General features: G+C 39.9%; 1 protein-coding gene across 1 annotated transcript in view; it reads right to left on the bottom strand.

Annotated features, from left to right (window-relative positions):
• Positions 1 to 4,655: 4,655 nt before the first annotated feature.
• The window catches only part of drd2a (dopamine receptor D2a), a 40,310-nt gene continuing 30,689 nt past the window's right edge, over positions 4,656 to 14,276 (bottom strand). The window contains exons 5-8 of the mRNA XM_068710900.1: positions 12,216 to 12,424; positions 8,309 to 8,395; positions 7,601 to 7,994; positions 4,656 to 7,041 (exon numbers count right to left, since the gene is read on the bottom strand). Of these exons, the coding sequence (XP_068567001.1) occupies positions 6,845 to 7,041; positions 7,601 to 7,994; positions 8,309 to 8,395; positions 12,216 to 12,424 (887 nt within the window). The 3' untranslated portion in view covers positions 4,656 to 6,844. The remainder of the gene's footprint in view (positions 7,042 to 7,600; positions 7,995 to 8,308; positions 8,396 to 12,215; positions 12,425 to 14,276) is intronic.

Raw genomic sequence — 14,276 nt, 5'->3', positions numbered from 1 at the left:
GAGGTTAATTCCACATTGAAGGCAATAAATGCCATAGTCAAGAGTTGTGACAATGGGGAGAATAATAATACGTTTAGCAGGCATTCAAATCCAAATCCATTCAAATTTAATAGTTGCTGATATCCTGGAGGAGTTGCTCAAGCTGTTGAATAACTACTGCGACAAACACATTTTTCAAAAAGGTCAGAATAAGAGCTGTTCAGAGTGGTGTGAGTGTCTCATTGGAGCCTGAATGATGATAAGAGTGCAGGGGCGACTGTGCTTCAAAGGGGACTTCTTCAAATGCCATATCAGCTTCTTAACAATTACTGTTGACAGGCCAACCGAATGCTTCACTAATAGCAACATAATGATTCATAATGCAACAATGATAATACTGAGGTAATTAATGTAAATTAAGTTAATTGATGCTCCTAATATGATATCAGCCAATTATACTTTATAGTGGGGAGCACACAATAAGTCATGCAGGTTAAGTTCTCCCTCCAACACCAATGAACACTCCTGACCTCTTGTAGTGGAGCTCATAGATGTTGCGGTAATGGTAGTCTTTGACTTAGATGTAATGTCAAAAGCTCATTTGCAGTGTTGCAAAAAAAGAAAGTCAAACATTATTACAACCCTCAGACTATCTTAGCTTACCAGTCAGGATGTTTTTGTATTATAATGTGTATGTGCGTCTAACGCAGGATACACGTCATACGTCATTACAGGTGAACCAAACAGTGAAGGTCAGTGTCTGTCAACAATCGTAATTCTCCTCAGAAATGATTAAAGTCTGACAGTTTCCCTTTGTGCTTCAGCGAGGGGCATGCCTTCACAGCTTTTGTGATTCACTGTACACTTGGTAGATAACCTCTACTTTAAGATGAAAACAGGAAAACCCACAGTAATTTTCCTTTCATGACAATCACAAAAAAACGTAAAACTAAATCTTGATCTTTTGTTTTCCATGCTTTCGTTAAATGTTGAACAGATGGTCAGCATGTAACACAAACAAGATGTGTCTTTGAGTTAGTCAAGGCCCAAAATAATTTCTCGGCATTTCAGAAAGGTCAGGCTTCAGAATACTTCAGAAGCCCAACTCCTAACCAAACTTATTATTTAATATTCAGAAATATATTTGCAATTTAACAGATTCCCTTGCAGCTAAAAGCTAAAGCAAGTGAAAAACTGCCAAAAAGCATGAGCTTCAACTAATGCAGTATAACGGAGTGAGTATTGAGTTGTGTTTTACAAACCATATGTACAAAATGTTATTTAAAAAATGTAGGAACTAAATGGACGAAAAATTCTACAAATATAATTTAAGCAAACATGCATGTAAATGGGGACTGAGACCTAGATATGATCAAAACTCATTACTAGCCCACATTTCTTGGAAAGCAGACGATGAAGTAATGTCTTTTACATATCTTCTTTTTGTCTTTTGAGAAAGTAGAACAGTTGAGTTTGCAACTCTTTGACTTTCGAGGATAACTGCTCCAAAGGTATTACCATATTTTGCCACTTTGTCTCATTAAGCACATATTATATCCTGCAGGTCCTAGGCAGAGAATAAATGCTGCTGGTTGATAGTCCACAGTAATCAGACTTAAGGACTGAAATCCTTGGTATAAGAAGATTTTAATAATTCAGGAAAGCTATTGTGATTCAATTAATTGAGAGTATCCCCCTTTGCTTGAATAGCAGTGTGCCCCACCACTATTTGAACCCTCCTTCTCCAACCTCTGGGACTATTTTGAAAGATGCCTGTCACTGAGCTCCATAAAGAAGTGACGAGGGAAAACACCCACTGGAGACTGAAGAGGGACGAAAAGGGGCAGACATATGAAAGTCCCTCCTCAGAGACCCAGTGTTTCTTGCTGCAGCGTCTCTTTTCATGCACAACTGACTGTCAAGGTTACCTTTTTTGTCATCAACACCTTTGACATTCCATACAGCAGAATCAATGATATAGTGTGTAACATTATAAATCAGTGATGAATAGCGCTGCTTGGACGCGTGTCATGTCAGATGTGGCATTAAAAGAGAGGCCGGAGATTGACAGCTTCAGTAAAGCAAAAGAAGTGACACTGGGGGCAGGCTTGCCAGCATTTTAGAGATTTCCTCTGATGTAATCAGAAATATATTCAGAAACATGGAGCGGCCCTGCAGCAACAATGATAAAATCAAAACCATAGCAATTTATAGACTGACAAAAATAGGAATGAGTACAAAAAGATTGCATTACAATTTAAGGTCTTTGTGAGGAATAATCATTTAACATGTTTCTGCAATATATGTGTGGCCATGTGTCTTTGTCTTCTTGCCTGTGTTTGTCAGTGTGAATAACAGTATGTGATTCTTGCATTCACTGCGTAATATCTTACTTATTGTATTTATACTAATCTATTTATGAATTCAAATGGGATTCTCAAGTAAATTTCTTGCTGATACTAAATTTAGATATATGTCAATGACAGTTAAGTGTTAATAATTTACATACCCAGGAAATACACCACAAATTAAAATTTCAAAGATATAAATTGCAAGAACCTAAAGCATAAAAAATGTAATATTTCAGTGCTCTAAGACTATACTTTATGCATGCATGATTGATTTAGGCTAACTGACAAGCCAAGACATTCTTAAATAATGGTGTACAAATTGTTAACCAGTACAGCTGCTAATTAAAATGATTCAGTAGCTATTATGAAGGCGGGAACAGTGTCAACTCACAATATGTGCCAGACATGATTGGTGGTCAAGCACATTTGTGTGGGAAATTCCCGCTTGGGATTTTATTATGGGAATAACATAAAGATACATGTGTCACACAGAGTTATGGAAGATCCATATCAGAGTGAATCCATAGGGATCATATATGGATCTGCTCCAGAAAAGTAGACAAATAAACCATGCTGTAAGATTGATTGTGACTGAATAGTACGATAGGACATGCTTTTTACATAAAAATATTTCAGACAGTGTACCAGTGGGAGCACCTATTGTCAAATTTAAGACACATCACATGTTATTGGCTGTGCTAATAGAAATTATTGTTTTTCTTTGTTATCGAAAAACCTGTGTCCAGGCTCTTCCGTAACAATTTCGCTCTGATAGTGATTGCCTGGGGAAAATAGAATCCAAATGTCCTCGGATAGGTGCAAGTCCATTAAGCTGTGTCACCAAGTACACCAGTTAGCTGCTGCCTGAAGGGACTCAGAGTAACTGACAAAACACCCTCTACAATTTTGCTGTTGTTCAGCGAAGAAAAAAAAGGAATTAATAGAGATAAGACCTTTTTGAGCTGCAATCAGGAATTTACAACAGTTTTTATTCCCTGTATGTTGTTACTGGCTGGTATGGTACAAAGAAAATGCAACTGCTACTGAGTCCTTAGGGTTAGGGTTACAAATTAACTGTATCTCAACTACCTACTTACATCATCTAAAGATCACTAATTCATCTATATCTTGTTTCTTACAAGGGCACATAACCGCTCATAAACTGTACAGTGTTATTTTTACACTTTGATTTTTGTACGGATTTGTACATTCTTGAATATTTTAATTTTAGACTACTTTTTTACTTGACTACATTTATTTGATAATTTATGTTACTTTGTAGATTGAGATAAAACATTTTTACAAGCCCCCCCAGTAGATAAAGTTTATAATATAGTTAAATTAGCTCCCCCTTTACTAGTTTCAACGTAAAAGTGCTGTAGACATTAATGCACCAATAATTATAATCCTTAATGTACATTATTCTGAAATGGGCCATTCTGATTAAGGAGTGCTTTTTACTTTGAGGCTAGTACTTTTGCACCAAACGAGTCTTGTGACTTAGCGCCACATGTGACTAACAACGTGTACTTTTAGTTTCTCACAGGACATGAACAGCGGTCTCCTGTACGAAGGCCCTGTGTTTGTTTGGCCTATCCACCACCCGTGCCACTGAACCTCTGTGGACTATCCTGCTCTGTACAATGCCAGTTGCACTGAGTGGCTAATAATGATGCAGGTGGGTTTATATTGGAGTTAGTTGGAAGCCTGGTACTTCAGTATCAGACGCCGAGGGGTACTGACCAAGCATTTGTGATTGACAAGTTGGAAGTGAGACTGGTTTGGCACTGCAGTCATTTGCTGCTGTCAGATAGGACAAAAACTATTAGTTCTTCTGACATCCATTCATCGACAATTTAGTTTCTTTCAGTTCATACACAACATCACAACAAGAAGAGGTGAAGTCTGCCTTCCTTGAGAAATGTCTCTGCAGCAGCAGCACACACAACGAGTGATATATTGCCTTAAAAAGTGAGAACTTTTGTTGTGTTACTTTTTTCACTGGGGTTGGACTCAGTGAATGTTAACAGAATTACATGAACTTCAATATATTGTTGTTGTTGCTTTCACTTGCCCTGCTGTAATAAGGATTCTTTTTTTCCAGAAAATGATGCAATGCCAGACTGTCTTTGGTCATCACAAAGACGGATGTTACGCTTAAGCGATTTAGTATCAGTGATGTAAACTACTCATGAACGACTGCAATTCACAGCCACAACTTTGGCATCACTCCCTGTCCAAGACATGGTGATATCCATCCACTGACAGTGTACTCTGACTCCTAAAGTGTAAGCTGTGTCGACATGATACCGGATTGTAAAGAAATATTTTTAAACGTTTATTTCCATTTGTTGACCTTTATCCACAAATATTTCCAAATAACTGTTGAATACTTCCCAAAAATAATTTTACTTTTATTACATTTTGAAAAACCGGGCACAGAGGTTAACTGTTACTGACTCAGGTGTGTGCCATTGAAGAAATAGTCTCAGTCCATACCATGTGGCTACAGCCTCAGGACCAGTGCTATGCAAACTATCGTTGTGTACATAGGGAATTTATCACAAAAGTGAACAACACAAAACATTATCAAGGAATCAAGTAAAATAATTACAAACATATGTACAGAACCACAAAGAAAATCACTAAAAGCACAATAACAGGAGAAAGTCATACATGATCAATTCAAGCGTTGGTGATATAGCTACCATGGTGGAACTTCCAAGACACACACCCAAATCAGTTGCTCGAAACATTTGGGTTTTAAATGTTATACTTTTTCTAAATGTTATAAAGTTAAAGTGTTTATTATTTGTATTTAAGGAAGCATTCTGCATTGTTGTGGGTCTTTGGAAAGCAGAAATCACCATTACATTTTTGGATCCAGCACCTGGATAGGACAGATGTTTTACACACTGATTTTCACATATATTCCATCATTTAAAATGAACCATAAACCATTTCTAATAAATATTTTCATTATTTCACAAAGCACTATGGCCTTTGTACATTATCTGTGCAGTTTTAAGATCAACTAGGTCACAACATTTTAAAGCATGCAAGTGAATAATTTGGTTGGTTACTTGATTGCTAATTTACCAATTACCAAATATTATAAACGTTGGTCCAGAGTCCCACCCTGTTTAGAGTTGTTTTGGCATTCTTGACATAATTCTCTTAACATTTCATTCATTTTCTGTGTGTATACAGCCCTTCAGTCTCATGACTGGCAGGGCGTTTACCTATGCTAATTAAAATAACTGGCTCATGCCTTCAATTTATGAAGACAATGGGATTCATCATCACAAGAACACAGTTACAAACAACTCTGCAGTTTAAGAAAAGAGGATCTTTCTTAAAAACAAATTTAAGAACAAACTTAGGAATATATTGGTGAATGAGGCCCAATGTCTTTATTGTTGAATTGAAATGAAATGCAGGACTTGTCACCCAAAACAACACAAAGATGTGTTGCTGTATCTGTTATTTCAGTTTTGGCCACGTTCACCTCATTCTTACTCAGCAAATGCCCCTGGGAGCTGCTTCAGGGGTTGCACACAACGCCATGATTATATCTAGACGCTGCAAAGTCCACATACAGTGCAGGTCATTAGTTTGGCCTGGAACAATTCAGAGTTACCTCCAGTAAACACCATTACTCAAACTGCAAACCAGTCCTGGGAATAAGAGAGGCTGCAGACCAATGTCAAATCATTTATGGGTGTATCTGTATACACACAGCAAACACTGATATTCATGTGACACTTTACAGTGTCTCATAACTTCATTTATTGGACATCTTTTGTAAGTTTTTGTTAAACATACATTTCATGAGAAGTCAAGTAGAGGAGCAGTTTAGCATGCATCACGTTCCCATTGCAGGCATATAATCACAGTTAATGTTTTAATAAAAATTATGTACAGCAAATAAAAACAATAATATTTTTAAATTCATGAATTTGCAAAACAAATAAAAAATGTGGATATTGGCATAGCCACATTATACAGCAAGTAAATTGTCTCTTGTCTTTAACACACATTCCAATCAGTGATAGGTTTCACGAATCAGTTTTAACACTGCAATGAACACTGACTTGATATCTATAAGATTTGCAGTAAATTTCCATCATCAAAATGTAAAGTACATACACACAATAAATAGCAATTTGCAACTTGTATGTGTGTGGTATACACAGATGGCTCCTTATGTGACAAATACAATGATATTACATGTTTAATTTCTCCATGAAACAGGTCATTGTTACAGACATTTTTTGTTTTACATTCAGTGATTTGGAGAACAGGACTCCACAAACAATTCACACATAGAGCCAACATGCCTTTCAATAAGACACTGCCAGTTTTTTAGTCACTCAGCTCCATAACTTTAAAAAGCAGAACGCAGTTTCCCCCTGTGGTGAGTTTTCCTTAAGAGGATGAGGTATTTGCCAGAAGAGATTCTTTTATTTATCACTCTTCCCTCAGTCCTTCAGTCTGACAAGTGAGGCTGCAGTTTAGCAGTGCAAGATCTTAATGAATGCCTTCCTGAACTCGACATTAAAGGTGGTGTATATGATGGGATTTACGGCACTATTCACGTAGCCCAGCCAAGTGAAAGCATTATACATCTCAGCGGGAACCTTGCATTTTGTGCAGTGGGTGTTCAAGATATGTGTAATGAAAAATGGCAGCCAGCATATGATGAATACTCCTGAGGAGATACAAGAACAAAGGGGAATATTAAAAAGAGAGACTCAGAAAAGTAAAGAAAAAGCAGGCTCTTATATTGGACAACAATATGGGTAATTGTATGGGAGTCGGACTAAAGTATAACAAGTATAAGAACAATTTATTTTTGTTGCGTCACTGCCCTTCTTGTTTTCAAGCTCCGTTTTAGGTCTTACTAAACAAAATTGAGATAGCAGCCTAGAACGAAGAGGGCTTGGGGCTTATTCAAAAGAAACAATGTTTTCTGGTGTAAGTGAACATTACAGGATTAGTTTGTGGTAAATTAGAAGAGAAACAAATATTTAGTCCTGATGAGTTTGAATAGAGTCCCGCATTGTTTTTATGTTGTGCAAAGATAAAAACAAAAACTTATTAGTTATTTGGTTATGGAAATGCATAATTTCACACGGCGAGAGTTCCACTTTGACGTGCATATTTACATAAAACCGCATTTCATTTAACTTTAATGTCACTTATTGTAAATTATTCACATCAAAGGTGAAATGCATGAGAAAAATTAAGTTACAAGTAAACCAACTTACCAAGGACAATGGCTAACATCTGGGTGGCCTTCTTCTCCTTCTGCTGGGAGATCTTTCTCTTGCTCATGGTTTTCACAGAGGTCTGAGTCTTGCCATTAGGTAAGGTCTGCGTCTGGAAGGCTTTGGCAACAACGGGTGCTGGATCCCCGATGATCTCCTTGGTAGGATCTCCATTCTTTTCTGCTTCCTGGCCTTCCTCAGGAGGTGTGGGAGGTGTGGAGGTAGGGCTAGCGTTGGCCTTGTTGGGCATCAGTTGCTGGTGGCTTGTGGCCGGAGTGTCTCCAAGAGCACACTGTGGTTGCTGCTTCTGTTTCTGTTTCTGGCTGCTGCCACTGTTGTTCAGCTCATCCAGCTCCAGATCTTCCCCCTCATTAACTACATCTTTGATGAATATCTATGCAACATGAGGAGGAGCAGAAAAAACAAGGATTCAGATGGTAATTTTTTATCGAGGCAATGGGTGGCATTCTAAAAAAAACAGGTAATGAACATATAACAAATGATCACGCTTTTAGTCTTTAGCTTAGGTTTGCTGTGTTCACACAAACAGAAAGGTGCCTTTTCAAGCTATATTTTCTCATGAGAAATGGAAGAAAACCTCAAGGCGACACCATGATAAATGTTTTACTGTTAGAACAAAAATGCTTCCAACAATTAAACTTCTTAGAAAAAAATGCAGTACACAAAATGACAAAAAAGAGCACACACCACTTTCTTCTTGTTGACAGGAAAACTCCCATTAGATTTAACAATCATGGTGCACAACCTCACATCCTCTGGATGAGTGCACTTATCCTGAAAAGAAAACAGCTGTGTCAGGCAAGGAGAGGTTACAATGTCAAAGCACAACTGACAAAAGGGCTGTCAAAGCACAGGTCCAACAGCCTACCGAGTCAAGTGAGGCTATATCGAGCTCTGGTAAAGAAAGGTGGTTTAGCAAGAATCTGATCTGCAGCTTCAACTGCAGCTGCAAGTCCATTTACCTGAGAGTGTAAGCAATTGTCTGAGTTTATTTCACCAAGATGATGCAAACTCATCCAACAATTGACAGTGTAAGTGTTTTATTTAAATTATGTTCTTTTTCTCAGTCAATATGCTGCCATGTAACCACTTCATAGATTAAATTGTATAATAATGTGTATTCCATATTCCCTGTAAACTCCCATGTCCATTATACTTCCTGACCTCATTCTACAACACACACACACACACACACACACACACACACACACACACACACACACACACGGACATGAGTAATGCAGTGCACTGGATGAAAATTATTACTTGACTTCCTGTGCAGAGCCAAATGAGCTGCACTATGTCAGTAAAATCAATAATCAGAAATGCAAAAGGTAATTTGAGGGCCATCATGATTCAAGTTGTGTGACGGCTTTCAATACTAAAAACCTGCCAGTAAATGTACCTTTAAGATTCAAATAGGTCTCCTGGATGGAACCAGTTAAAGAGTACTTCATTTACATACAGGGGGAAAGAAAAACACTTAAAATGCCTTAGGTGTAACGAAGGTTACACTGTTCTAATCCTAGTTCTATAAGCACAGGCAGAGCCGTCCACTGGACTCAATGGATTATACTAGCAAAGCTGGCACTTTAGGACGTGCTTAACTACTGCTAAGCTATACCACACCCTCTCCAGCGATGGGTATAGAAGCTGCAAGGCCCCTTGATATAGGGCTCTGCCTGTGCTTATAGAACTAGGGTTAAAATAGTGTAACCTTTGTTCTAACTCACAAAGACTGCCAGGCATTTTTTGGATAGGTCCTTAAATGAAGAGAAGAGCGCTCAAGAGTTTCAAAGGGACCCTTCACCAAGGCTTCAAGCAACAATAGCAATTCCCACTGCGTGGAGGAGGCAAGCAATACCGGGCGTTGCCTCCTGACCCCCTGTAGGAATCGTTTCACACAAGAGTGGCCAAAGACAGGTCTCTCGCCCAAAGAGGAGAGAAAAGACCCCACACAGAACAGGGGATCTAGCCTCCTTTTCTCCCACTAGTGCTAGAATTCTGACCACTTTGCCTTGTAATAGGCAATGGTGCATCCCGCTCTAACTACCTGGATGGTGTGCACAACCTGAGCAGACAGATCAGTCCTCTTCAGCCTGTTCCTCTCAAGAGCCAAGCCTGGAGAGGATGGCCCAGAGTGGGCAGCGTGCATATTGCCCCCACCTCCTGATTGCCCCAGAACCGGGGGAAGGTCCAGGTCTGGGCCGCCATCGTCGGAGTCACTTCTGTGTACCATTCAGCAACTTGGAGCTATCAGAATGACCACTCTTCCGAGGCAGTTCCCTCTCCAAACCGTCAGGGAGGGGGGAGTGGTAACCAAGTCACTTGTGCTCCCTTGCATCCAAATGAAGGCTGGCAAATCACCTCTGCAGGCGCAGAAGATCGAGAGATTAGATCTAGGGTGCGAAAAACCAAGCCAGGCCTGAAATTTCCTGTCTTCTTGGGAACCAGAAAGTACGCTGAGTAAACCTTTTCGACGAACACTGCCTGTTTCTATAACAGGTCTTGGATGCTGAGAGGTAATCCATCTCCTTCTGGAAGGATAGATTCACCTCCTTGATGCACATGAACAAAAGGGGAACCTGTAGAGCTGGAGAAAATAACCCAGTGTCAATGTCCTGTCCATCCATTTCAATAGCACGCAGTCGTGTCACTACTCTTACACCAAAATTGGCAGACATTACTGCACTGCGTCTAATCCCTCTGGTTCCCGAGTGGGAGGGAAAATATGGAAATGGCCAAGCCGTAGACTAGATTGCATCAATGAAAGCATCACCAGCTCACCAGTAAGCAAAGCAGCTGACATTGTGTCAATGTGTCTCCCTCCTTTTGCCATGTGTGGAGATATAGATGAAGGAGGAACAGACAAGTGTTTACTCCCCCCCTGCAGGTTTCAGTTGCTGTAAAGGTGTATTTCCCCCAAAATAATACTGCCAAACATCCCACCGTTAACCCAGGAAATGCCTGCTTTTTCCACCCTATTGACCACAACAGGGTGGAAAAGGCTGAGGTCTGCATCATCAGCCGAAGGCAGGCAAATATGTTATACAAAGCAAAATTGTTCAATAAAAAAAAAATTCACATTATCAACAGCATGAAATTAAATCTTAATATGTATTATTTATTAATAAAGCCATTAATTAACAACATCAAACGGAATGAGGAAGGAGGCGCAAATCCTCACCATTGCGTTGTTTGGGGGCGCCTGGGAAACACGTCCCACACTATTGAGACGTTCCCAAGACAGTCACTGTCAGTCTGCTCCAAGCAGACCCGTTGCCCACTTTGTGCTAAGCTAAATCGTTCACCTCGGCTGCGCTGTGGGCAATGCTGGGAGAAGTGGAGTGGGTGTCCTTTCCCGCCAACGCTCTCTCATTCTAATCGCTGTGTTGTTATGCAAGGCCTCAGCTTCCCTAAGGGTGAGTGAGCTGCAGGTGACGGCTGAACTGTGATTTCTCTTTAAAGCGCTGATTGACAGATGAAATTGATCCAAAGAGTCCATCTGTAACAACTGGGGCTCCCAAGAGATCATCTCTGTCCTTTCAAAGGAGTAATTTGACTCCCAGCTCGCAGTGGTCATCACTTAAGTCCAAGCTTGGAGATGTTGGCTTTGGACCTTCATGGGAAACTGATGCACTGTATGCATCATATCATTGATGACGGAAGGCTGCAGCGAAACATTGGCAGCTGGAACAGGGCCTTCAACAGTGTCATTCTCGTCAGCTCGCTCTCATTGCAGCAAAGCATCAGATCTAAGCTTTAGATGTAAACAGCTGCTGGCGTCAAATCCTGGGCAGTGACACAGCAGGCCCTGTGAAGACGGGCACTGATGAGATTCTTGAAGCAGCAACTCCATCTGTGGAGGTAGGCAGTCAGTGTGCAAATCAGGCAGCAATCTCCGGTTCTGATAAAAGTGAAGCCAATGCGGAAGTATCTTAAACTTGCATTCTCTCTACTGGCCAGCAGGGGTCTACGGGGTCTCTATGTCACAACTCCCCAGTCAAAATATGGTCACTTCCAATCAATTGTTGCAAAAAGCCAAGATGACGACGGCTGTAATCCAAGATGGCACAACCAAAAAGCCAAACTCGGGGCTTCATAACGGCAGTACACAAACCAGTGAATGACGTCACGAGGACTATGCCCACTTCATATACAGTCTATGGTATATGGGTGGGTGGGTAAACACATGCTCATGATTGGAAGAGAGCATTGCTCATAAAGTCCAGTAGAGGGCGGAGCCTGTATGAGTTAGAACTGAGCCTTGCCCTTTTAATGTTGCCAAAGAAAAATACTCTTCTTGTCTGGGTTTTCCCCTTTATGGTATGTTATTATGTAATCCAATGACCATCCATAAAACCATAAAGTATAATTGGGTTGAGAAGATTATTGATTGCAGTTTCATAAATAAACAAATGACCTCAAACTCTGTTTTTTTTCACACTGGTCGTAAACGACATCTCTCTAAACTGCTCAGACAGTATAGAAAAATAAAGACTCTAGTATAATAAAAGTTGTAAATGAATCTGTTTCATTTTGAATTCGTAATAACTTTATGACTGTAGTAAAAGCAGCTATATTGCAAGCTCACCTTCAGCGAAGTGGCCACATCAGGCTGGGCAGCCTGACAGACGCGCTGCTTCGGTTTGGTGTTGACACGTTTCCTGCGTTTCCTCAGTACCACATAAATTTGCACATAAACCAGCAGAGTGATGATGAAGGGAACATAGAAGGACACTATGGAGGAGTATACCACGAAGGCCGGATTGGCGATCACACAGAGAGACTCATCACGAGTAGCTGTGGAGATAAGCAAAGGGTGAAAAAGGCCCCTGCACTGGCTGCACTGGTTAATTTTAGATGTCGCTGATTTACTTTTAAAGCCAGACAAATTTGCCCTGAGCTACATCACTGGTTATTTAACTCCCTTCACATCAGAACTCACACACACACCTACACACCTACACTGACACACACCTACACTTACACTCACACACAGGTGACAGTGTTTGGACAGAGCTGTTCATTCCTGGACTCAATAGAGAGGCAAAGTCCTTCCCCTTCTGGTGTCCCACATTTCAGAAAAAATGTGTATGGTAGTCAACATACACATACGATGTTAGTAGATTAAATATAATAATAATAATAATAATAATAATAATAATAATAATAATAATAATAATATATAATCATTTTGCAATTCAAGAAAGTTGCAGTTTGTTTTAGTATGATTTTAGTGTTGTGTGAAATAGCTCAGTGAACTATAACTCTTTTTTTCACAATGTATGTGACCAACACCAGCATGGCCATTACCTTGGTTTACTAACTAGGTAGGTAACTTAGCAATGTTCCATGCACATATGTAACAGTGTCTTACCTGACATGTTTTACCCAGTGACTCTTTATATCAGCGAGGAAGCAAAAGAACGAGCAAGACAAGTTGTTCGTGTACATTCCAGTACGTAACGCACAGGCTTTGTAGCTTTATTTAGAGATGTCAATTACGCAACTTTTTGGTTTGTAGTGTTTCTAATGAGGTATTTTCAGTCGGCACAAGTGGCACAATTCAAACGGGATGAAAAAAAAATCTTTTGCTGTTGACTACCAGACATATTTTTTCCAAAATAAGGTGGTGGTCCACCAGAAAGTGGCAGGGCTTCACTTCTCTTTTCAAAAATGGATCCAGTAAACTTCACTCCCTAAAGGGCAGCTCCAGATTAAGCAACAATTGTTGCCACACAGGCTTAGATAACAACAGTTGTCATGGATACTGTAGATGTCACAGTAATTGTGTAGTTCATGTTCACAACTTGCTATCTTCACACTTCAGGATGGCTGTGGCTCAGGAGACCGAGCGGGTTGTCCATTAAAGGGGAAGCCCAATTTTACATATGAAATTCTGTTTATTTGTCAGTAGGACTCCTATTCAGCCTGTGAGAACAATATAATATCTTCTAAGTCTGAAAGATAACCCTTCAAAATAACTCTGTTATTTGTATGTCATTTTAAGAACAGGAAACCTGTGTAACACACAGGAGGTTAGGCATCATGGGAAATGTAGGATCCAGTGTTTTCAGCGCTTGATTCCCCCAACTTGGAAGTTACATGCTAATTGGCTCAAATATCCCTTTAATTTTGAATCACTTTCCAAATGTACATTCTAGCACATGCATGCAGCCAAGCACACAAACCAGTGACTGTGTGTGCGTGGGTGAATAGAAGGCACATTGAAAAGTGCTTTGGGTAAAAGCACTACAGAGGATGCAGTATGTTTACACAAATAGAAAGTCATTGTAATCAATTAAAGTGTTTGAAATGATTGATCGTGACCTTTGACAAATGTGCTCACCCGCCACAGTTTTACATGCTTTTAATAAAAAATGTTAAATATAAGTTGATAAAGCATATTAACAAATTGCTTCAGTTTTAGCGGTTCCTGCTGGTCATGGTTCTCTGCTTTTCATTTCTCAAAGCTCACAGTGGTATAGATCAGCAGCCACTCCTCAACTTAAAAACGGGTGTGGGGCTCACAAATCCAAACATTTGAGTTCCGGCAGAATCAACGTCACATCAAGGCACTCAAAGGGATGAGTGAAGCTTCAAAGAGACAGGAATCGAGCCACAGGAGCTGGTCAGCAAGTCTTAGAAGCCC

This window comes from Cebidichthys violaceus, unplaced genomic scaffold, assembly GCF_023349555.1.
Source record: "Cebidichthys violaceus isolate CVI_PGR_0920_01 unplaced genomic scaffold, fCebVio1.0.p SCAF_1, whole genome shotgun sequence".
Lineage (NCBI taxonomy): Eukaryota > Metazoa > Chordata > Actinopteri > Perciformes > Stichaeidae > Cebidichthys > Cebidichthys violaceus.
This window is presented reverse-complemented; position numbering and strand designations above follow the sequence as displayed.